Below are 25,577 nucleotides of genomic sequence, written 5' to 3' on the forward strand. Positions count from 1 at the left end.
GTTTAATGTGCATCAATACATAATATCTTATTTTGTCGTTCTGTTTCATACACAAGCGGCTGCGCCCCTAGCTTATATGCTCTTTATTCAAAGGGGTAAGAATGGGGTAGAAAAATAGCCTAAAACTATCCTGGATCTTAAATCTAAAAAAAACCAGCTGCAACGTATGTGAAGTTTTCGTAATATGGAGAACTCAATCGGTTTAGTAGTTATTAAAATCTTAAGCTTCATACAAAAAAAAACATCACTACTTTATGTAATAGGATATATTTAATATATTAATATTTTGTTTTCATCCATGTTTAAATAATATATATTTTGAAAAACAAAACAAAAAATAATTAATTTGTTAATCAAATAATCTTCTAAGCTCTGGTTCAGTTCTAAAAATAATGGAGCAATTAATTTGTTTTTCAATGTAAATTATTAATTTTGCTAAAGTTTATGCTACGATTCTAGTTTTCAGAATTGTCCCTGTTTAAAGCGAAACTTTACAGATTTAGGGCAAGTCTGTCAGTGCGTCTATAATAGATTGTACATATAGTCATGCAAAAAAAAATTGTCTTAAAATTTGTCTTTACAGAATAGATATAGACATATTTGTTAGGCTTTGCTTCTATGGATGCTGTCATCCTTGATTTATAAATGCAATGTAAATATTTATTATTATTATTATTAAAGCTTTTATTTGAATAAACAATAAAAAATTTCTCAAAAGTTTTTACCTTCCTTTAGTTTCTGGAAGCCAGACAAGTGTGAAAATAGCTCCGAATATACACACTCCGCTAGAGAATAGATAGATAGATAGATAGTTAGATAAATATATAGATAGATAATTAGATAGATAGATAGATAAATAGATAAATAGATAAATATATAGATAGATAGATAGATAGATAGATAGATAGATAGATAGATAGATAGATAGATAGATAGATAGATAGATAGATAGATAGATAGATAGATAGATAGATAGATAGATAGATAGATAGATAGATAGATAGATAGATAGATAGATAGATAGATAGATAGATAGATAGATAGATAGATAGATAGATAGATAGATAGATAGATAGATAGATAGATAGATAGATAGATAGATAGATAGATAGATAGATAGATAGATAGATAGATAGATAGATAGATAGATAGATAGATAGATAGATAGATAGATAGATAGATAGATAGATAGATAGATAGATAGATAGATAGATAGATAGATAGATAGATATATAGATAGATAGATAGATAGATAGATAGATAGATAGATAGATAGATAGATAGATAGATAGATAGATAGATAGATAGATAGATAGATAGATAGATAGATAGATAGATAGATAGATAGATAGATAGATAGATAGATAGATAGATAGATAGATAAATAGATAGATAGATAGATAGATAGATAGATAGATAGATAGATAGATAGATAGATAGATAGATAGATAGATAGATAGATAGATAGATAGATAGATAGATAGATAGTTAGATAAATATATAGATAGATAATTAGATAGATATATAGATAAATAGATAAATAAATAGATAGATAGATATATAGATAGACAAAACCACAATTATAATTGTTGATTGTTCTAATTTACTTTAACAATACATTTCTAATTAGTTTGTTAACATTCGAGGTAAAACGTTTTTGAAACGAACAAGAACGATCACATCTAACAGTAGTGAAACTGTTTGCTGTTTAAAATAAACATTAAGAGATAGAGAAGAAAGATAAAGGTAAAGGGAGGAAAAGAAAGAAGAGTTATAAAGAAAGAGAGATAAACAAATAGTAAGAAAGAAAAAGTAGTGGACAATTTGAAGGCATCTGTAAGTTTCAGTTTTCACATAGTAGCTTCAGTTATTGAGTAGCTTCAGTTATTGAGTAGCTTCGCTTATTAGAAAAAAATTTCTGCTATATGTTTGATTTAATAGGGTTGGGGAAATATTTCATCTTGGTTGGATTGTGCAAAGTAACCGTGTTCAAATTATTTTACCAGTGGTTTTAATATACATTAAGGGTTATATAAATTTATCGTTTCTTTAACGACCTCTTTTGTATATAAAAGTATTCCATTATTATCTACTAGCGGCTACGCCCCTAGAAGCCTCTAGGGTCACTTAAGGTAAGAGTGGGAAAAGTCGACCTCATTCCATTTTAAATTTGAGTTTCAAAAATGTAAAAAAAAAAAAAATTTGGGAGGGGAGGTGAAGACACCCTCCCCAAAAATAGTTTGAAACCTTCCCAAGACCTATAAGAAGCTTTACTGTAAAGGAGAACAATATCGGTTCAGCGGTTAGCGAGATCCTTCGTGACAGACAAAAAACGATTACTACTTCATATAATAGGCCGATATTTAGTATCTAAAGAATGTTACTTATATATCACCATCCGCTTATTTAAATAAATACAATACTTTTATATCCTGTTACTTTTATGTCAGGATATGTACATTTATATTATTCAGAAAGAGTAAAAAAAATCCAAAATATAATTTTTCCCTTATGAATATACTGGTGATTTCCCTTAAAATGCCTGGATAGCACAGTGCCTCCCTCATACACACACATTTTTCAAATAAATTATAAATAAGAGGGGTTAGTGTGTTTTCTTTGTGACTAGCCCTGGGAAAAGCATAAATCTAACCTGTATCATAACCTTGAACAAAAATACATGAAAAACACCCCGTCTTATTCCAAATTCATTTCAAAATAAAGGGGGTCAAGAGTTTCTGTGCTCGCTTTGAGAAAAACCGCTAATATATCTGTGTTAAAAAGGAAAGTGAAAAACTAAATCTTAATATGTTAGTTAATAGTATAAATATGATTTTAGTCTTGCATCTTTGCTTCACTAATATTTTCTTATGAATTTTTATATTTAAGTTTCTGTGAATGCAATGTACTAAGCATTATTGTTTAATCATTGTTGCTGACAAAGTAAGGGAAATGTAACTAATTGTATTAATCAGGGCTCTGCAGCCGCACCAAAGCCTCAAATTTGAAACAGTTTAGATTCTTAGAAAAAGAGAGATAGCTATGAAGAAGCAAATATTATCTATGATTCGTTATGCAATACAATTGATCAATGATAGGCCAATTTACATAATAATTGACCAATTGTAAAATGTATACTGGACTACCATTTTTCATTTGTATTGTATGACGTCATTTTTATTAGGCACTATTTGCTAAATCGATTGCCATATTTAAGTAAGTTTTAGACTGATTTTTAAAATTGTAAAAGGTTTATTTTCATGAGACTTACACGCGGCTTACATGCGGATGCCGAGCCCCGGAATTGATAGACTGGCATTGGACTAAGTATATCTGTCACTCAATATTTCTTTATTGGTTTATCAATAACTAGCAACTACGCCCCTAGAGGCCTCTAGGGGGCACTTGAGGAAGGGGGAATTGAATTGGAAAACTCAATTTCTTTATTATATTTTTTTTTTTTGGGGGGGGGGATTTTTTTCTAGGGGAGATTTCTCTTGCGAGGGTGGTGGTACCCTCCCCCAAAATAGTTATACACCTTCCCGGGACCTATGAGAAGCTACCCTGTTAAGGAGAACCCGATCAGTTCAGCGGTTAGCCAGACCCTTCGTTACAAAGAGACAAACAAACATACAAACAGACAGACATCGTTCTACTTTGTATCATAGATAGTTTTTTGTTTGCCCATTAAGATCTCGATAACTAATGAATTGAATAATATAAGATTTTAGGGAAGTTTTACATTTGTTTAATGAATGGTTTTAAGCTATTTTTTATCTTAAGATAGTTTAAGTAAATTTTGGAACCCCCCCCCCCCTACTCTCTTTGAATACATAGTTCCTCCCCCCCCCCTCCGGAATAGGTTGTAATTGTAAGTTTCTTCAAGTGGGTTAGACTCTGCATTCTAAGAATTCTCTCTATGAATTACTTGGATCTTACATCAGATTATCAGTGAAACTTGCAGCTGGCTTAAATAACGATGCCCCTCTTCCACCCCCTTTACTCCACCCCCTCTCCTCCTACTGGATAAACGAACTGACCAATAAATGGTGTCCAGGTTAGCAACCTAAATTGACGACAATATTGTCCCTGTCAATATATCCACATACATTGTATATCCATTAGAATGAATAATACGCTAATAATATATTAAATAAATCAAATTAAGATTGGTCAAGTTACAAATTGGATCAAGAAAAAACTCCAGGAAATGAAAAGGGAATTGTAATCAGAAATTTAAACACAATAAAATTTGTTTTTCATTAAAGACAGGTTTGATAACTTCCATAAGTGTAAAGCAGTAATTCTTAATGGTAAGGGGACAAAGTGTCTCGAAAATGTCTCCGCCATGTGACGCCATAAAAATTAGAGAGATGAGAGGAGAAGTGGAAAAGAAAAACCCTAAAAAAGATATGGATCCCTCATTTTTATGACGTCACATAGCTTATTTTTTGAGACACTTTGTCCCCCTACGTCTTAAAGGGATTCTTTACATATAAGAAGCCTAACTGACAAACTAACGTTAACTGTTATTAATAACTTGGCTGTGCAATTTAAATAACACGTGGAAATGTTTGAGATCAGAAAAGATTAAAAATGACCTTACTCTCTCTTTTCAATAATGCACAGCTTTGTCCTTTTTTTTTGTCCGAATAAAAATAATGAATATAAGGAATAAAGACTAATTTATGATTTATTCTAGTACTTTTTAATAGGTACTAGCGGATTCACCCCTAGCCTCTAGGGGCTTTGCGCCATGAGGTAATTCAAAAAAGGAAAAAGATTAAATACCTCTGGTGCTGCCACCACTAATTTCAAATTAATTTTTTTTTAATCAAGAGGATTTTTTTTTGTTTTTGGGGAAGGGTTGGTGTGTCCCAACAAAATAGCTTAAAACCATCAAAGGTCCAGTAGGTATATTTCCTGAAGAGTAGAGCCAAATCGGTTCAGTGGTTATTGAGATCTTAAGCTTCAGACGGACAGACAGACATCGTTCTACTTTGTATTATACTGGTTCTATATACTATACTAGCGGCTTCGCCCCTAGCCTCTAGGATGATAAAAAAAGTTAAGATGAAATTCGTAAAAAAAAAATAAGAAGGACCAAGGAAATCTCCTGCAAAAAAGGACCAAGGATATCTCCTAGAAAGAAAAAAAAGGGGGTGGTGGTTGTTTTTAGTTTTTTGGGGGGTTGGGGGTGTCCCACCCTCCAGGAAAATAGCTTAAAACCATCACAGGACCAGTAGGTATAATCCATGAAAAGTAGAGCCCAATCGGTTCAGAAGGACAGACATACGGACAGACATCGTTCTATTTTGTATTATAGACTAGCGGTTACACCCCTAGAGGCCTCTAGGGGGAGAGGGTTAATTTGATAAACCAATTTTTTATTTTAGATTTAATTTTAGGTATTTAATATGATATTATACTGGTATTTATGCAATTGAGGAAAAGCCAAACGAAATACATTAAACAACTGAAACCAAGGAGGGAGGAGACATTGGGCTATTTATTACACTATTCCTCAAAGTTTAATAATAACGTTTTCTTATTCGTTGACTTAACGGCTTTGGGGACTTTAATGTATTTTGATTGGTTGGTTAATCAATTTGATTGTCCAAACGTTAACCTCTAATTGTAATCTATAGAAGGGGTAATTTGGTGTATAATCATTGGGGATGTACAACAATCTATCGGCCATTGTCTTCATAGATTCAGTTTCAAATTTATTACGGGTTAAAAAAAAACATTTATATTTTAAGAAAATGGCCTACATTGATTGCCATATTTGTTAAACTTTTTTTCAAAAAGAAAAAAATTACCCATAAATGAAGTAACAAGTTTCTGCTCCAATTTTCTAAAATTAAATAGTTTTTTATCGCACCGTATTATAGACAGTTTCCGCGGATGTTAAAATAAAAAATTATAAAAATTTTATAGATATTTTAGCCCTAAGAGGCCGAAAGCCCGGGCTAATAAATTACTTTATTTTAATTTTTGTGGAAAATTGTCTGTAATACGATGCTATAAATTATTTTACAGTATGGCTGAGAACCGGTTCTAATCCAATTGATATAAATCTGTTTCGAAGTCTCATTGGGAAAAAAAAATAACTTTCTTTCAATCGTACTTTACAAAAACACTTTTTTCAATTCAGTATTTTGGTGATTTCACATAAAGTGCCTGATAAGCTCTTAATCCTAACCCCAAACCCTCATTATTGGAAATAGTTAAAAAATTAGGGGTGGGGGTTGTTTTTTTTTCTTATCTGTCCTAATATGTAACCTATCCTGAATTGAGTAAAAAATAAACTTATATAAAACTACCCCCCCACCCCCACTATTTAAAAAAAATATTCCAAATATAAGAGGGGCTTGGGGAGGGTTAGTGTTCAAGAAGGTACTTTTGTGAAAGCGCCAATATTTTCTTAATAGTTCATTTAGTTGAGAGTATAGAAAACTCAAACTTAATTAGCAAATCATAAAAATTTCCTAATTATTGCATTTGCTTTTTATAATAAATTTGAATGAGTAAAACATTAGTTAATAGCCATAATGAATTTAAAATAAGATTTGATTGAAATAAAACTTGTATAGAGTTTGATTATTTGTCGCTAGGAAAAGAGAGAGGGGAAAATAGTCTGTTTAACATTCTTGATTGAATTTGGCCTTGTCTTTCAGGTGGTTTACTCGTAAATGAAATGATTTTGAACGGATTGCGTGTTTTAGAATATTTTATGAAGATAAAAAAATCCTTACCTGTTCAATATAGGCTCCTCCTATAACAGTTAGATAAGACACAAACCAATTGAAAGCAGTGCACACTGATCCACCCACATCCTAATATTATCAAAAATACGTCATCTTTTCTACAATTAGGTTCTTCTGTTGCTAATGTCAAGGAAGTACTATCTAATTCAGAACTTGTTTACCCTATAATGTTAACTCCTTTTTTATCGGCAAATAACGGTGCCATAGTAGTAAATTATTTTCAATCTTTCTGATTTATAATTTCCAGCAAATTTACAATTTTGCTTGTTTTCATATATCTTATGGTCATTGGATGGGGAGGGGCTGTGGATAAAAAAAAAGCCCTAACGAGTATAAGGGCTTTTAGGATTCGCCTTCAATAGGGTTTGATTTTAAATTAATCCAAACGATTTCAAAGCAATACTGAAAAAAAAATATTTAGTTGTTTGTAAAACTTGCAGATTAAAACCTTTGACATACTATTCTTGATATTAAAATATTTTTAAAGAAAAATAATCAATAAAACTTTATTAACTTGAATATTATGGTCTAGTGTGGTTTAGGGTAAAATGTTCCTGAAATATTTATGTGATTGTGTTTTCCTGTTGGTTTAACAAACCCTTCAATTTTCTTTGCAAGGACGTCCAAGGATAAATAAAAATTTAAGGGGATTTTAAAAATTTGCATGTTTTTTTTAACCTCCCCTTCCTCCCCCCTAATTTTACTAATAAGATTTCCACCCACAAACTGACGAAAAAAAATATTTTGGACGCCCGCATCTATTTTTCCAGTTAAAAGCTTAAGAAATTTAATATCTAAAAAAAAAATTCTTCTTTTTTATTAAAAATCCTCCTTATTCCCTAATTATAATAACTTTCAGCAAGAAATTTCAATTTCAATAAATTCATGTTAATTATGAAAATGTAAAAAGTATAGGACAGAAAAGCCATCAGTATGAAATTTATTGAAATTGAAAACAAGCAATGTACAGAAATCTCTAGTATAGATGTCAGAGATCTAAAAGGATAAGACAATAGTCGATACATTTCTACATCCTCAATGATAATACACAAATTACCCATCCTGTAGATTACAATTAGTGGTTGAAACGTATGGATTCTCAACTTAATGAACAAACTAATCAAAATTCAATAAATGTACCCATAGTTATTGAGCCATTGAGCAAGAAAACGTTATTATAAAACTTTGAGGACTTATGTATTGATCAGCCTAATGCATCCTTCCTCCCTGTATAGATGTATGAAAGATTCAATTTAGAAATATTTTTTTCTTCAATATATCATACCTTTAGAAAGCAAGTACATTTTTAGCACTATCCAATTATTTTGAAAATTAATGGTGAAAAAGTTCAGGCAAGGTGGAAGAAAAAATAAATTGAAATTATATGTTTCAACGTATAACGTCATGGTATAAAAGAAAACAATGCACCTTATATTAAAGTAAAACACTAGAGGGAGAAAGGGTTTAATAACAATATCTCCCAATCGCAACCGCCTTGTGCAACGTTTCTTTTGGGTCATAGAGAATCAACCAACGGTGTCGCTTATACAAAAAATAATTTAGAAGGAGACGAAAGAGGTCCTTGAAAAAGGAAGGGAGGTAGCTGTCTGTATATACATACATTTATACTATAGATCTGTTTTTTTTTCCAATCATCTTTTAAAAAAACAGGTTTTAACTAGATGATATTAAACAATATTTACCCTAATTTCAGAGGGTAGTAATTCAACATTCAAAATCCAAGGAATTGGACCAAGGCCTAAAATAGTAAGATGTTTATTTTTAGGTTTGTAATAAATTTTAGCACACATTAGGTGATGATCCTTTAATTGACTGTTACTACACTTTATATTCCATTCTATGATTCTAGGGTTTGATTGTTTGCCCGTTATTGCGTAGCGGGACAAAATGTCTCAAAAATCAGCCATGTGAATTCATAAAAATGAGTGAGATGAGATGAGAAGGGGGAAAGAAAACCCCTAAAAAAGAGATGGATAATCCCTGATTTTTATGAAGTCACATGCCTGATTTTAAGACACTTTGTCACGCTACGTTATTACCACTGAACCGATTAAGTTCCCAATTTCAGGAAAACTCCACTGAAATCCCGAGATGTAGATAGGATAATTTATTCTTAAATATTGTTTGGTTTTAGGCTATTGTACTGCCTTTCCTTCCCCTGTCTGCAAAAATGCAGCCGTTGGTTTTGTAAAACAAAGTAAATATAATCGTTATTGTTTATCAAATAAAATTCTTTCAAATTGACTTTCCATTTTATTTTAATTTTAAAGAAATATTCTTTAAAAATAGTTTTGGGAGGAATATTTTTCCAGTTGCGATTTCTCTTGAGAGGGTGGAGAAACCCTCTCCAAAATACTATACTTCTTTATTGTAACTATAAGAAGCTTCACTATACAGGATAAAGCTACAGATATAAGACAGACAATCATCATGTTACTTTTATGTAATAATTGCTTACCTAAATTAAAGAAAAAGCTGAAAGCAATGAGAGCCGCCAGTGGTAGCCATCTGTAATCGTCCAAATCTGTTCCTCTATAAATATTACAAATAGATATATTATTACTTGGATGTTGCACCAGATTTTCACGCACTCTATTAAAGTGTTACTTGCAGCTTGCTGATTTAAAGATACCCCCTAATCCACCCCCTTTACACCATCCCCATCCCCTCCTACTGGATGAACGAACTGACCAATAAATTAGGTCCATATAGACAACCTAAATAGATGACTAATTTTCTCCCGCCAATATATTTACGTATTCTATATCCATTTTATTACAGAATACTTTTTTTTGGATTTACTAGCGGCTTCGCTCCTAGCCTCTATGGGCTTTGACCCAAGAGGTCCGACACCGCGTCATAACTAAAGACGTTAAAAATGGGTCCAACTTCTACTATGTCAGATGTGCGACGTAAATAGTTAGAGTGGGGGGAATGCCTTGGCCCAAAACAGGCGCAACTCATTACCATGCATTGTTTGGACTTCTCAGACAAAGGTCGTGCATCTCAGAGAGTTGGTTGCTTTACACATGGGTGAATGGACGCTTTACACTGCAATCATAAGCGGAGTATGTTTCAAGGTGCGTGGAGAAAAGGTCTAGTACCCGAAGCGACACCTAGCCCACTAGAGTCTTATCTCTTAATTAAAAAAAATTAAGTATTTCTGGTGCTGCCATTTATTGTGAAGTGACTGCCTAAAAACAATTTTTTTTGGAGAAGGAGGGGGAATATTAATTTTTTTTTTGTTTTGGGGGGGGGAGGGTGTCCCACCCCAAAGAAAATAGCTTAAAACCACCACAGGACCAAAAGGTATATACCCTGAAGAGTAGAATCCGATCGGTTCAGTGGTTACCGAGATCTTAAGGGACTGACGGACAAACAGACGGACAGACAGACGGACAGACGGACAGACGGACGGAGAGACATCATTCTACTTTGCATTATAGATTAACAATCAGACACAAGAATCTGTGGGTATAGTCCCTTTTCGTAACATCGCACCTTATGGGGCGATTCTTCGTATTTTTCACAGTAGCTTTTCTCCTATTTCTAGCCCCTGAGGGGGCTCTAACCCTGCGGGGCCAATTACCTAACCCTGTGGGGCAATCACCTAACCCAATATAACTTAACCTAACCTAAAATAACCTATAAAAGGCCATTTTAAAAATACGACGAATCGCCCCTTACGAAAGGGACTATTCCTGAATCTGTTTATCTAAAATATGTATTTCTAGCACAGATTTTTGTTTATATCATTATTGGGTCACTTATGATAATATTTTTTTTATTTCCTATATTAAACCAAAGCAAAAACTATCGCCTCGTATTATAAACATATTCCGCGGATATCAAAATGTACAATTTTACGATTAAAACAAGTTTTGTACCTGTATTATGCAATTTTTCAACAAATTTGCTACAATTTTGATTGGACTCTTATACATTTATATTCTGATTATTCAGTTCTGACACTATACAAGTGTTAATGTACGTTTGTCCTACCATTCCGGTGCTTTGCTTTTATGGATGTTGTCATCCTTGTTAATTATATATTTATGAAAAATAAACAGAAATAATAAACTAACAAAACTACAACATGGCTTCTTCTTAGTACCGTTTATAAAGATAACAAACATTAAACTTTGAATATATTTTAAACTTGTAAAGAAAAGGAACAATAACACTTTTTTTCAACATGTTTTTTTTAAAAACAAAAATTCTAGCTAACAAAAACACAAAATGGCTTCTTCTCAGTGTCGTTTGTAAAGATTTTTTTTGTTTTTTTTCTGTGTTTGTAGAAAAGGATCTCGCTAACTGCAGGAAGAAAAGCTAATTTTACAAAGAAACTTATTGTAGGTCCAGGAAAGGTTTATATTTTAGGGGAGGGTACCTCCGACATTCCCAGATAAATTACAAAGGATAAAACTGTATATTTCAAAAGTGAAGCTTTCTACAATTAGGGACGGTCCGTACGTACGTAAGGGTTAGCTCTTTTCGTTGGCTCAGACATGTAAGAATTGTCCTATTAATTTCAAACTTTGCATGATAATTTCTATGACAATTGGGTACGATTTATGAAGCGTATCAAATCTATAATTTTTAACCATAAAGTCACTACATTCATTTAAAACATGATGATCTTTTTACTGTTAGGACAACACATTTTTAAATGATATAATTATCCTATTCATTTGATTTTTGGAAAACTGACTCCTATTACAACAAGGTACAAGGTTATAAGAAAAGCAACTCTATTATCAAGTCCTAAAAATGTAATTATGTCCTGTATTTACAAATTTACTAACAATTTTGTATAGACTTATACATTTTTATTCTGGCACTACTTATTAAGTTCTAAAACTCTACAAGTCTTAATGTTCGATTGTTTCGATTGTTTCTTTTTGTTTCTATCTTTTCAGCATCCATTTTTATTATATTTTTATTAACCAGAGGTGGATTCTTAAAAAAAATTTGCCCCACTAATCGCTAAGTGGGGCAAAATTATTATCGTGAAAAATCCTCCAAAAGCACATAAAAAATTTACAAAAATTGAATAAAATCTTATGTTCATAATCCTTCTATGAATTTGTTTAATTTTTATAGATTTTTAATATGATTTTGGTGGATTTTTCACAAAAACAATTTTTTCCCACTAAGCGATTAGTTGGGAAATTTTTTTTTAAGAATCCACCTCTGCTGTATTTGAAAGCCTAGAACAAAAGCCAGGATCTACTATTTTAAAATTCACTTCCGTAATATAATAATAGTATAACAATAACTTTTTGTTTGTACTCAGTAAAAGAAAATCTGTAAAACTGTTTAAGGAAATAGTCCCTTTCGTGGCAACGACCCTTAAGGGGCGATTCGTCGTATTTTTAAAATGACTTTATAGAGGTTATTTTGGGTTAGGCTAGGTTATATAGGGTTAGGTGATTGCCCCACAGGGTTAGGCAATATGCCCCGCAGGGTTAGAGCAGTGGTTTGAAATAGGAGAAAAACTACTGTAAAAAAATACGAAGAATCGCCCCTTAAGTTGCGTTGCCAAGAAAGGGACTATACCCCTGTTTAATATTAAATTATTATAAAATTTTCTGTTTTAAATAGTACATTATATGTTTTTTTACAATAATAAACTTTATAAAGCTTGAATAAAACCATTTATATTGGTCTATTTTTATTTTAAAAGTTTGTTTATTAATTATACTGAATAGGAACTTAAAAGTCTTCTAATACTTTATTTTTAAGTTGATATTGTATCCTTTTAGCAACTTTGCTCTGAGAAAATTTCAATTAAATTTAATTATATTTTTTTCAGATAATTTCTAGTACAGTTTTTAATTGATCTTTTATCGGAGGAATTAACTGGTTTTAATTAAGTAGATACTTCAGAAAAGTTTAAATATACTTTTCAAATTTGTTAGTCCAATTTTAGAAAGTACTGAAAACCTATCTATAGATATTCAATATAATTACAAATACATCTATTTTTTTTTTTGAAAATCGCTAGGAACCGGTTTTTATCAAGTGGATAAAACTCGAATTTGGAGCAATAGTGAATTAGTTTTTTATCGGCCTTGGGCAACAAAACTAGAAATAATTATATTTTTTGAATTTTAGTGCTAACAGAAAATTGGGGTATAGCCCTTTCGTGACAATGCCTCTTAAGGGGCGTTTCACAGTATTTTCACAGTAGCTTTTGATTATTTGGTTATTTTATGTTAGGTGATTGCCCCGCAGGGTTAGGCAATTGGTCCCGCATGGTTAGAGCCCTCCCGCAGGGGCTAGAAATAGGATAACATCTACTATGAAAATAAGAGTCGTTTACAAAAGGGACTATACCCGAATATTGTCTACCATATGATTCGTTACATGATTTTCCAATATGGCCCAAAACTTGTTTTAATCCTGCGGATTTAAAGCAATACTGGGTGGATAAATTTTCCTTTATATTAGGGTTGGACCGGATATCCGGCCGGATACCGGATATTGAAACTATCAGGATATCCGGCTGATTTTTAATGTCTGATATCCGGTTATCCGGTCGAATATCCGGTAATTTTTTATACTTAATATTATACCTTTTATCCAGTAATAGGTAGACTCCATAACCAACTAAAGAAAGACCAGATAGAGTACATGATATCAATAACAGTATCTTCCTCCCAAACCTGAATTATAAAGATCTATCTTACTAAGTTTCAAACCAAGGACGTTCCACCATTTTTCTCCACGAAAATCTGGATAACAATAAATTTTTTTTTTACTGATGATTGGAAGCGATGTGCCAAAAATTTACCCAATTTTTAAACAGTAATGGCTCTGCCGCCAGCATCGAAGGATATGTATTATGAGAATTTCTCATTGAGAAACCGTTACAATACGTATATACTAGCGGCTTCGCCTCTAGTCTCTGGATCGCAATTTTCGCGAATTCGCAAAATTCGTAAAATTTCATTTAAGAAATTGGGGGGTTGGGATTTTTTCATTTTTTGGGGTTTGGGGGTGTCCTACCCACCAAAAAAAGCCACCACAGGACCAGTATATTTCCTTAAAAGTGTAAAACTGATCGGTTTAGTAGTTACCGAGATCTTAAGGGACGGACGGACAGACATCAAGCTACTTTGTATTATAGATAGAAGAGGCAAAACCAAAAGCTATCCAAGGACCTATGTTAAGCTTCCCTAAAATTGAAAACTCAATTGGTTCAGTAGTTATTGAAATCTTATGGTTCAGACAAAATTACCTTTATTTCAACGATAGGATAAGGCCGGCATCAAAGCATGAAGCAAAACACAAAAAAAATATGGGGGGAGGTTTAGAGGTTTTTTAGAGGAGGTTCGGTTAACACCCCCCTCCCCCTTTAGACGCCCTAGTTTTAAAATGTTGAAAAAATCAGGGCTCGGCAGCCGCAGTTACCAACATACAAAAACGTGCTCACTTGTCTATAATTGTCATTGCTAAAATAACCCCAAGACACTGAGTAATCATGATAATTGTTGAACTTAAACATGAATCCATGGAACTTCCAGCATTCTAAAATAAAATACAATTTCATTTTAGTCTTTTTTTGTGGGGGAATCAATATAAAATATACGTGGTTATTGTGACATGCAAAAAATTGTCCTCAATTTATCTTTCTAACACGGACGTCATTTATAGAGTTTGTTCATTTAGCATGAGAGGAGGATGGGAGATGGCGTTTTTTTATCCATCTACTAGTTTCACTTTATATGAGTACATGTTAATCTGGTGTAAGATCCAAGTAATAATAAATCTACTATATGGGGGTACTTTACAGAATTGAATAATGCTTTACTATCCTAGGAATAAGGAATTACAGGAATTAAGTTGATAGAAATAACTTTAAAAACTTCACAATAATTTAGAAATTGAAATATAGGTCAATGAAAAAACCGTCCCCACGCCAATAAAGAAAAAAAGATATTGATGAATATGAAGGGTAAGTAAGTAGCCAATACTCTAAATTTATTGAGAAGCAACTCACTGTATAATATACCTGAAAAATATCCAGAATATAGACAGCAATGTAGTTGACTCCAGAGAATTCTTGAATGAACATCAACATCATTGACAAAAGGAATGGCTTATAGTATCTCCTCTCAACTAATAAACTAAAATAAATTCCAGTATGGCTTTGATACCGTTTTACGTCTTACAAGTTTTCAAGTTTTTATTGCGTTTTTACTATAAACATAAATTTTCTTAAATTTTAGTTCAAACTAAATATATTGTTGAAACTTTTTGTACTTTTGCAGTACAGATACTTTTTATGTGTAAACTTTTTTGTTTCGTAATAACAAATTCTTATGTGTATTCTATTTTTTGTAAGGGTAATTTATTAAGAAATATAAATTCAAAAAGGTTTGACAATAATGATGACAATATCCATATGTAAAAGTAACGACGCACCAAAAATCAAATATGGAGAAGCGGACAAAATGATTTGCAGATAAAGGACGTCCAAGCTTTTTTATTTAGGGAGGGTAAAAAAATAAAAATTATAATTTTGGGGTACCTATGGCACATCAAAATTATTTTTTGGGGGGGAGAGTAGTAATCTTTATAGCATAGAGGCAAGGACGTCCAAGCTTTTTTTATTTGGGAGGGGGTTAAAATAAAAAATCTAATTTTCCCACTCCCCTTGGAAGTGCCTGTTTATAGATATACTGTTTAGTTGTGATAAAAAAATATAAGATTATTCAAAAGAATACATTTTTAGCATTACTGACATACAGACAGACCAAGCTAATTATATACTGGATGCTTATTGGTACAGGGAATCTTTCCCAAATATTTCAGGTGGCTTTCTTAAAAAGAAGCAAAATAAATCATGGAGTAGCTTCAACAGTAAAAATGCGAACCTTCTTAGACCAGCGGAACTTTGTGATTTAGCTGTTTCAACTGAATTTTGTATTTCCTAAAATTATTCAATTTTTTTTCATTTTTAGATTCTAGGGCCGATTTTTCTTCGAATGGTGGAGGTTTCCTCCCTTAATATGGTTTATTTTAATTTTTTTATTGAAGTAAAAGATTAGAGGGGTATGATCCTGGTTCGATTTCGCAATGAATCTTAAAATCAGCTAATAACGTCGGTAACATAAAAACACAGCCGAGTCCTTACAAAAGATCAAAAAAAGTTAGCTAAAAGACGAAAACACCCTCCACCACTTGGGTTAGGTAGATGTCTAGATTATACATCTATACTTATAAATTATTGTTTGTTTATTGCTTTAGGTTAAGTAATTTTATGTTATATATAATGTGTATTGAGGTAGCGTCGCAATGTTAAGCCCCCCCCCCCCCCCCCCAATAGAAACAAACTACTCCCCCCCCCACACATTTTTATTCCTTATTACTTATTTATCTTTAAATAATGGGGAGAGTGTTAGTCAGTGCTTGATAGGAACTTTTAGGGAAAGCACAAAATATTCCTTGTTGTTAAAAGCGAAGCTTTTCTATAATTAGGGTCGGTCCGTCCGTAACGGATAGCTTTTTCCCGTTAATTTAGGCATGTTAGAATTGTCCTATCGATTTCAAACTTTGGGTACGATTTAGAAAGCCTAGCAACTCATATAACCATTACCTGAATGTCCGTACGTCTATTTTAAACATGTCGATTTTTTTTGATTTTTTAACAACAAATTTTATGTGATCTAATCATCAGATTGATCTGATTTTTGGTAAATTAATTCCTGGGACAACAAAGTATAATGTAATAAGCGAAGCAACTCTATAATCAAGTCCTAAAAATGTAAGTATGTCCATAAACATTATCCTGTATCCAGCAGTTTTTCAACAAATTTACTTACAATTTTTGTTCGACTTTCATACATTTATATTTTGATTATTCAGTTCTGACACTATACAAATGTTATTGTCCGTTTGTCCTACCGTTTCAGTGTTTCGCTTTTATGGTTGTTGTCATCCTTGTTTTTAACAAAACTTAACCTTTAATTCTTCATCTATATCATAGTTTGAGCCTCTCAAGAATTGCAACGCTTTCCTCGCTTCCTACAACATAATGAATATATTATTACTTGGATGTTACACCAGATTATCAAGTACTCTATTGGAGTGAAACTCGCAGAGGGCTAGAATAATGATATCACCCCTCCACCCCCTTTACCCCTTCACCTCCTCTCCTCCTACTGGATAAACGAACTAATCAATTAAAGAGTTCCATGTTAGAAAGCTAAATTAACGACAATTTTATCCCTGTCATAATATCCACGTATATTCTACATCCATTCCTATAGAAGTACAAAAATAGATCGATCTAGAACAAAAGTCTTTAGTCATCAGAAAAAAAAGTTTATTTTTAAATTCTTCACACGTAGTTTAGGATCATTCATGAAACTATAAATAATTGTGATTTAAATAAGTAATCTCATTTGAAATAAAGTATTTTTGTAACCGTACTCAGGGAATTTAAGAGATAAGACAATGTACATCCCAAATTAATAGTTAAAAAGTTTGGAAACCATTAGATTAAAATCAACCAATCACAAAACAATTAAAGTAGCAAAAAAAGGCAAAAACAAGATAATGTGATTTAAAAACTTTGGGTACCAGTGTGATTTAAAGTCCAATTTTCCATTCTCACTGGATTAAAAGACACATACTGATTAACCAACAAATTATATATGTATAGTATCTAATTATTGATTATTATTTACCTCGTGTTTTCCTTTAGAAATAAGAAAAGTTGGAGATCTAGGCATCCAAATCAGAAATAGGAACATTAACGCGGGAAACGAGGCACATACCCAGGTTAAAACCTTAAATATAATATATTTATTATTCTAGATAGGCTGTCAGACAATATAATATGAACATCAGCACGGGAAACGAGGCACATACACAGGTTCAAACATTAAATATAATAGATTTATTATACTAGATAGGCTGTCATACAATGTAATAGGAACATAAGCACAGGAAACGAGGCACATACACAGGTTCAAACATTAAATATAATATATTTATTATACTAGATAGGCTGTCATACAATGTAATAGGAACATAAGCACAGGATACGAGGCACATACACAGGTTCAAACATTAAATATAATAGATTTATTATACTAGATAGGCTGTCAGACAATATAATAGGAACATCAGCGCGGAAAACGAGGCACATACCCAGGTTAAAACCTTAAATATAATAGATTTATTATACTTGATACACTGTCAGACAATATAAAATGAACATTAGCACAGGAAACAAGGCACATACCCGGGTTAAAACCTTAAATATGATAGATTTATTATACTAGATACCCTGCCAGACAATATAATAGGAATATTAGCGCGGAAAACGACGCTCATACCCAGGTTAAAACCTTAAATATAATAGATTTATTATACTAGAAACCCTGTCAGACAATATAATATGAACATTAGAGCTGGAAACGAGGCACATACCCAGGTTAAAACCTTAAATATAATAGATTTATTAATATAGATACACTGTCAGACAATTTAATAGGAACATTAAATAAAATAATGGGGTCTACTACCTGCCAAGAAGAATTACACCCTACAGGATAAACTACCAGACAACATCCCTCCCTGATCTGCATACCTGCCAAGAAGAATTACACCCTACAGGATAAACTACCAGACAACATCCCTCTCTGATCTGCATACCTGCCAAGAAGAATTACACCCAACAGGATAAACTACCAGACAACCATCCCTCCCTGATCTGCATACCTGCCAAGAAGAATTACACCCTACAGGATAAACTACCAGACAACCATACCTCCCTGATCTGCATACCTGCCAAGAAGAATTACATCCAACAGGATAAACGACCAGACAACCAAAGGTGATCATTAACTGCATCATACTGCTCAGTCCTCCACGAATACTAAACAAAGGTGATCATTAACTGCATCATACTGCTCAGTCCTCCGCGAATACTGAACAAAGGTGATCATTAACTGCATCATACTGCTCAGTCCTCCACGAATACTGAACAAAGGTGATCATTAACTGCATCATACTGCTCAGTCCTCCACGAATACTGAACAAAGGTGATCATTAACTGCATCATACTGCTCAGTCCTCCACGAATACTGAACAAAGGTGATCATTAACTGCATCATACTGCTCAGTCCTCCACGAATACTAAACACAAATATAATAAAAAATATCTGTTTGTCATTCTTTTGGTTTGGTTTTAATAAAAAATATAAAAATTTGTTGTTAAAAAAGTAGAAAAATCAACATGTTTAAAATGAACATACGGACATTCTGGTAATGATTATAGAGTTGCTACGCTTTCTAAATCGTACCTAACTACTACAGGAATCATCTCGCAAAGTTTGAAATCGATAGGACAATTTCAACATGCCTAAATTAACGAATAAAAGCTATCTATCTCGGACGGACGTACGGACGGACCTACCCTAATTATAGAAAAGCTTCGCTTTTAAACAAGGATGACAACATCCATAAAATCGAAGCACCGAAACGGTAGGACAAACGGACATTAACACTTGTATAGTGTCTGAATTGAATAATCAGAACATAAAAGTATAAGGGTCGAAGCAAAATTGTAAGTATATTTGTTGAAAAACTGCTTGATACAGGATAATGTTTATGGACATACTTACATTTTTAGGACTTGATTATAGAGTTGCTTCGCTTATAATATTGTTATTTGTTGTTCCAGGAATCAATATACCAAAAATCAGATCAAACGGATAATTAGATCACATAGAAATTTGTTGTTAAAAGAGTAGAAAAATCGACATGTTTAAAATGGACGTACGGTCATTCTGGTAATGATTATAGAGTTGCTACGCTTTCTAAATCGTACCCAACTACTAAAGGAACCATCATGCAAAGTTTGAAATCGATAGGACAATTCTAACATGCCTAAATTAACGAATAAAAGCTATCTATCTCGGACGGACGGACGGACGTACGGACCGACCCTAATTATAGAAAAGCTTCGCTTTAAAAAAAAGTATACAAGTTAATACTTTTTTTCATTTTATAACTCGAGGAAAAACTCTTATGCACTGTAAATTATTAGACTCAAATATTGCGGGTATAGTCCCTTTCGTGGCAACGCATCTTAAGGGGCGATTCTCCGTATTTTCACAGTAGGTTTTCTCATATTTGTAACCCCTGCGGGGGGCTCTAACCCTGCGGGGCCAATTGCCTAACCCTGTGGGACAATCACCTAGCCCAATATAACCTAACCTAACCTAAATAACCTATAAAAGGCCATTTTAAAAATACAAAGAATCGCCCCTTAAGGGGCGTTGCCACGAAAGGGACTATTCCCAATTTTCCTAGTATTTGTTGTTTGTATTCTATTCTATTTAGGGAAGCTTTTTACAAGCTCCATATCCTTTTTTAAACACTAGAGACTGAGCCCCTAGCATCTAGGAGTCCTGTAAATGGATTAGAGAAGGGCAAAGAAATAATTTAAAACAATCCAGTAACCCTGGAAACCTTACAGCAAAAGTTTCCTTTTTAGATAATTTTTTTTAGTTAGAATATAAGGTTTGGTCATTTTTTTGTATTGAAGTTCAAATGTACTTTTTTTTCGGATGAAATGCATATCATTGGTCTTTTATTCAATTTTATTTGTTTTGTCCACAAAACAGATCTAATCAAATGCATCACAATGATGGATATATAACATACGTGGATATTATGTCAGGGGAAAGATTGTTGTCAATTTAGGTTGCAAACATGGACATCATTTATTGGTCAGTTGGTTTTTCCTGTAGGGGGGGAGGGGATTTGGTAAAGCTATTAGATGGGGGGAACGTTATTTTTACCCGCCAAGTTTCATTTTATTATAGTGCATGATAATTTTTGTAAGATCCAAGTATTAATAATTTTAATCCATTATTACATCAAAAAACTTTGGGAATAATCCCTTTCGTAACATCGCCCCATAAGGGGCGATTCGTCGTAATTTTGAAATGGCTTTTTATAGGTTATTTTAGGTTAGGTCAGGTTATATTGGGTTAGGTGATTGCCCCCACAGGGTTAGGTAATTGGCCCCGCAGGGGCTGAAATAGGAGAAAAGCTACTGTGAAAAATACGCAGAATCGCCCCCATAAGGTGCGAAGTTACGAAAGGGACTAAACCCAAAACTTTCCCTAAAACTATGTATTCCTACATCAATTATGTGCCTATCAAACTTCCCTACGTAATTCTACTTATTCTTCCTATTAGTAGCGAAGCTGCTTGATAATTTACTTTGCCTGTCCGTCCGTCAGTCCGCTGTGGAGGAAACATCTTATAATGTACCCCTGAAAATGTCTCTGAGAAAACGTTCATGTTCTCTGTCGTTCTGTATGTAATGTTTCAAAAGAGCATTTAAAAATTTTATTTATTTTACCAATTCTAAAGGTTATTTTTATGACACTGCTTTACAGTTCATTTTTTTCTGATGTCCATCCATAATTTTTTTAGCTTCGCTAATTATGGATGTTGTCATCATGTTTTTTTTATGTTTCATCAAGCTAAATATTTAACCAAGTATTAATCGTCTATCTAGAATTAATCTATGTATCTTATATTAATCATCAATCTATTGATCTATAGGTGCTATTGAGCATTGATAAGGTGGTTATCAGTTTTTTATTAATTGAAAATAAGGGTTGTGGGCAGTTTGCCCCCATGTTAAAAAACTATGGGACAACCAAGTACTCAAAATAACATAACATTGCCTGATATAAAGTAATAAACAAATCAAGGGAGGGGGGGTATCACTGCTCAACAAGGTACTTTGTAGGAAGCACCTATGTATCTAACTGTGTATTTATTTTATCCATCTATCGAGGGACAAGGGAATGATATTCTGACAAACAATTCTAAAGGAAAATTTCCCCTCAACCCCTCTTTTCCTCCCCTTCTTACCCACCTCTTTTCAATTATATGAAAAAAAACAAAAAAAAACTTTCACAGTACTTTAAAAGGTTTCGTGATTTTTTCTAGAATTAATTGTTAGACTGGCTATCCCTGCATCTATTCAACCATACATGCAGCTCATTATATATAATTATATTTCTTCTTACCCAAATATATGATTACTCGCAGCTACGCCTCAAGAGGCCTCCAGTGGAACTTTATATGTTTTTAATATCATCTGAGTTCTATTATTCATGTTTCTAGGATAATGGCGCCGCCCGTGCGTGTTTTTTTTCTCAATATTTTTTGGTATTTTTGGTGATTTCTCTTGGGAAAGTGGAGATACCCTTCACCAAAATAGTTATAAACCTTCCCAGGACCTATGAGAAGGTACTTTGTAAAACAGAACCACATCGGTTCTGCGGTTAGCGAAATACTTCGGTAAAGACATAGATCCTCTTATTTCTATATAAGAATTTAACTAATAACCTTGCTTCAGCAGTCTCCAATGTATAAGCTGGACCGGACAGAACAAATGAACCTGCAGACAGGCCGGTCAGCACTCTAAACAAGTAAAATAATTAGTCATTAAGAGAATTTAATGATTAAAAATATATTATTTTGGGAAATACAAAAAGTTGATTTTCTTTTTATAGTAAAACAACGTTTTTTTACATCAATTTTATTTATCTTTAACTTAAAGTTTCGTGCTTTCGCAATCTTTAGAAAGATACTGATTTTTAGAAGATTTATTTAACATATTACATTTTTCATAAAAAATACTAATTTTGAATAGCTATATTCTTTAGTTTCTTTAGAAGGTGATATTTTCTGTGGATGCACTTCGAGAAAATTTCATGCCGTTTATTGAGAATAGATTCTTTGTCTGAATATAAGATTGCAACTTTTTCCATAAGACAAAGTTGACATTTATTAGAACCAGGATCAAAGGGTGGCTGCATAGAAAGGATACTCCACTTGATGTTATATTGTATCTCGTCATTTTTAATTGCCAAATATAACCAGATAGTTTTGTAGAGTTTTGGAGGTGAAGATTATAAAGTTGATTTTCGATGTTAAAGAACATTTTTAAAACACTAAATGTTTCTAATTTTGCCCTTAGTTCAATTATCTAATTTTGAAAGGCATACAATAGTTTAAAATCATAACCAGTAGCTAGAATTCAGCATTTGCATTAGGTTAGAACATGTTACAGTCTAAAAATTTAAATAGTTACATAAACGTGGATGATTGTGAGAGATGCTACCCCATCTTACGACTTTACCAAATCCCCTCCCCCGACCATAGAGGAACGTATTGACCAATATCTGAAGACTATATTAGCAACCTAAATTGACAATAAAAATCCCCCGTCACAATATCCACGTATTATATATCCATTTGTATGATGTACTAACAGATCTATAGTATAGATGTATATATAGACAACTACCTCCCTTCCTTTTTCAAAGAACTCTTTCGTCTGCTTCTAAATTATTTTCTGCTACTTGGCTGTGTTAATATAAGCGACGCCATTGGATGAGTTTCAATGACCAAATAGAAAGGTTGCACAAGACGGTTGCGATGGGGAGATACAGTTATTTAATCCTTCCTCCCTCTAGTGTTTTACTCTAATGGTGTACTGACCGTCCAATATAAAATAACCATATTGATTGTTCAGCCAAGGCCATGAGTACCCAGCCAACGGTACAGGGGACACTCAGCACCAACATACTCCATTTCTTCCCAAGTTTCGGGTCAAGAATAGCTACAAATCAAAAATATATACAATTTATAATAGAATTTATTAATTAATGCAATACATTTAGACAAGTTGCATAGCAAGGAGTTATAAAGTAAAATAATCAGTTAAATTATTTCTTCTCAGACATATGCATATGTCATATAGATTCATCTATACATCTATATACCATCTCTAAAAAAAAATTTGCAAAGTCATAATAAATTACAAAAGGGTAACAACATCCATAGAAAACGAAGCTTAAAAACAATGGTTAGACAAACGGACAAAATAAGCAACAGTAAAGGTGCTTAGAGGTTATAGATTTTTTTCAAGAAATTTAAGTTGTTGTAAATATTAAGTAGCATCTAAAGACACATTTCCCTCTAGAGCTTTACAGAACAAGAAACTTACAATAGAGTAAATGCCAATTGGCCAGCAACATCATTACCAAAAAAATTCAGACGTCTATCGCGTCAAAGATAAAATTAAGTTTTTCTTTGGTTTTAGGCTATTTTACGGCCCTAACTTCTCGATGCTAGGGTGGCATATGGCAGTGACAATATAATTTAATGTTATATAAGGTTATTCTTACCATAAAGAAAAGGTGCAAAAGTTGCTCCCACAAATACAAGAGCTCCTATTTGGGCCTCCTCCTAAATAGTTGTGTGTTAGATAGATAGATAGATAGATAGATAGATAGATAGATAGATAGATAGATAGATAGATAGATAGATAGATAGATAGATAGATAGATAGATAGATAGATAGATAGATAGATAGATAGATAGATAGATAGATTGATAGATAATACAAACCTCATCCGAATAATCAAAATCAAAGATAGAAAACTCAAAAGGATGATTAAGTGTATGTAATAACACTTTAATACAAATATATCTCTCGTTGATTATTTGCTACATTGAGTAAAGGACCAAAGTATTCAAGTTTGAGTCTACTCTATAATTTGGGGTGTAACAATAGATAGATAGATAGATAGATAGATAGATAGATAGATAGATAGATAGATAGATAGATAGGTAGATAGATGGATAGATAGATAGATAGATAGATAAATAGATAGATAGATTGATAGATAATACAAACCTCATCCGAATAATCAACATACGGTAGAACTAAGCTAGGCCATGTGAATACTGTTCCAAGAGAAAATGCTCCCAGAAAAGCTATAAAACCATTAATTAATTAATTAAACAAAGATTAAACTTCAAAATTAAGTAATAAATAAAAAAGGATGACAACATCCATAAGAAAAATAAGAAATTGAAATGTAAAGTATCAGAACTTAATTAGCAGAACATTAAATAATAAGTCCAAACAAAATTAAACATATATTTGTTTCAAAATTTGCGTACATACAGGAAACTATGTATATGAATATACCAGTGTTGTGGAGCCAGAGCCGCAATTTTTTGCCGGAGCTGGAGCCTTTATTTTCAGAGCGGCTCCGGCTCCAGGGGTAGCTAAAAGAATATGTGGAAAAATAAATATTATACCTTGATTAAACTTAATGTTTAGATTTTATAATTTGGTAACCCTTCTAAGTGTGTCAAGTCGATTTTTGTCAAAAAATTATTTTTTAATACCTTCAAAAGTCAATAATAGACTTGTAAAAAAAATTTGGTCGAGTATTCTTTATTTTATGTAGGAGCCGGAACAGGGGCTGAAGCTGAAGCCGTTATTATCAGAGGCGGCTCCGCAGATTTGGAGCCGCAACAAAATCAAACGGCTCCACAACACTGTAATATACAATTAATAATAAACTTGGGTAATAAATCACACAAATTACCTCCAAAAGATGCCAAAACTTGAGGAAATTTTCTTTTAACATTATCTAATAACATTATGATAACTAATTTGAACAATTACTGACATGTGTTATCTTTTTAGTTTTACTTTTTTTAAATCAAATCTTTTCTACAATTAAGGCGTTTCAGTCCGTCCGTGTGTACTAAACTACACAGCTGTTATATCTTGAAGAAGTATAATAAATGCATAAGTCTAAACTTATATGTTTTTAACCCAGAAACTACCCAGCCTTGGTGTGGACATTTTTGTCTGCTAGCAAATTTTTTTCTGCTCTTTTACAGCGACTTGGCTGTCTTTGTATATCTGTTGCT

General features: G+C 32.7%; 1 protein-coding gene across 1 annotated transcript; it reads right to left on the reverse strand.

The window, feature by feature from the left end:
* Window positions 1-300: 300 nt before the first annotated feature.
* LOC145334671 (facilitated trehalose transporter Tret1-like) lies at window positions 301-25,341 on the reverse strand. Its single transcript, XM_080180270.1, has 18 exons — window positions 25,247-25,341; window positions 24,544-24,623; window positions 24,032-24,092; window positions 23,343-23,463; window positions 22,185-22,259; window positions 18,594-18,684; window positions 17,489-17,590; window positions 16,761-16,823; window positions 15,674-15,729; window positions 14,809-14,923; window positions 14,230-14,324; window positions 13,370-13,459; window positions 9,250-9,323; window positions 8,474-8,529; window positions 6,759-6,839; window positions 5,823-5,857; window positions 726-785; window positions 301-383 (listed from the first exon to the last, which is right to left on the reverse strand). Exons 1-18 carry the CDS (start codon window positions 25,299-25,301, stop codon window positions 350-352), a joined length of 1,344 nt encoding a protein of 447 aa, XP_080036396.1. The 5' UTR covers window positions 25,302-25,341; the 3' UTR covers window positions 301-349.
* Window positions 25,342-25,577: the final 236 nt, after the last annotated feature.

The sequence above is a fragment of the Acartia tonsa genome, chromosome 1 (assembly GCF_053477335.1).
Source record: "Acartia tonsa isolate MP-2025a chromosome 1, ASM5347733v1, whole genome shotgun sequence".
Classification (NCBI taxonomy): Eukaryota; Metazoa; Arthropoda; class Copepoda; order Calanoida; family Acartiidae; genus Acartia; species Acartia tonsa.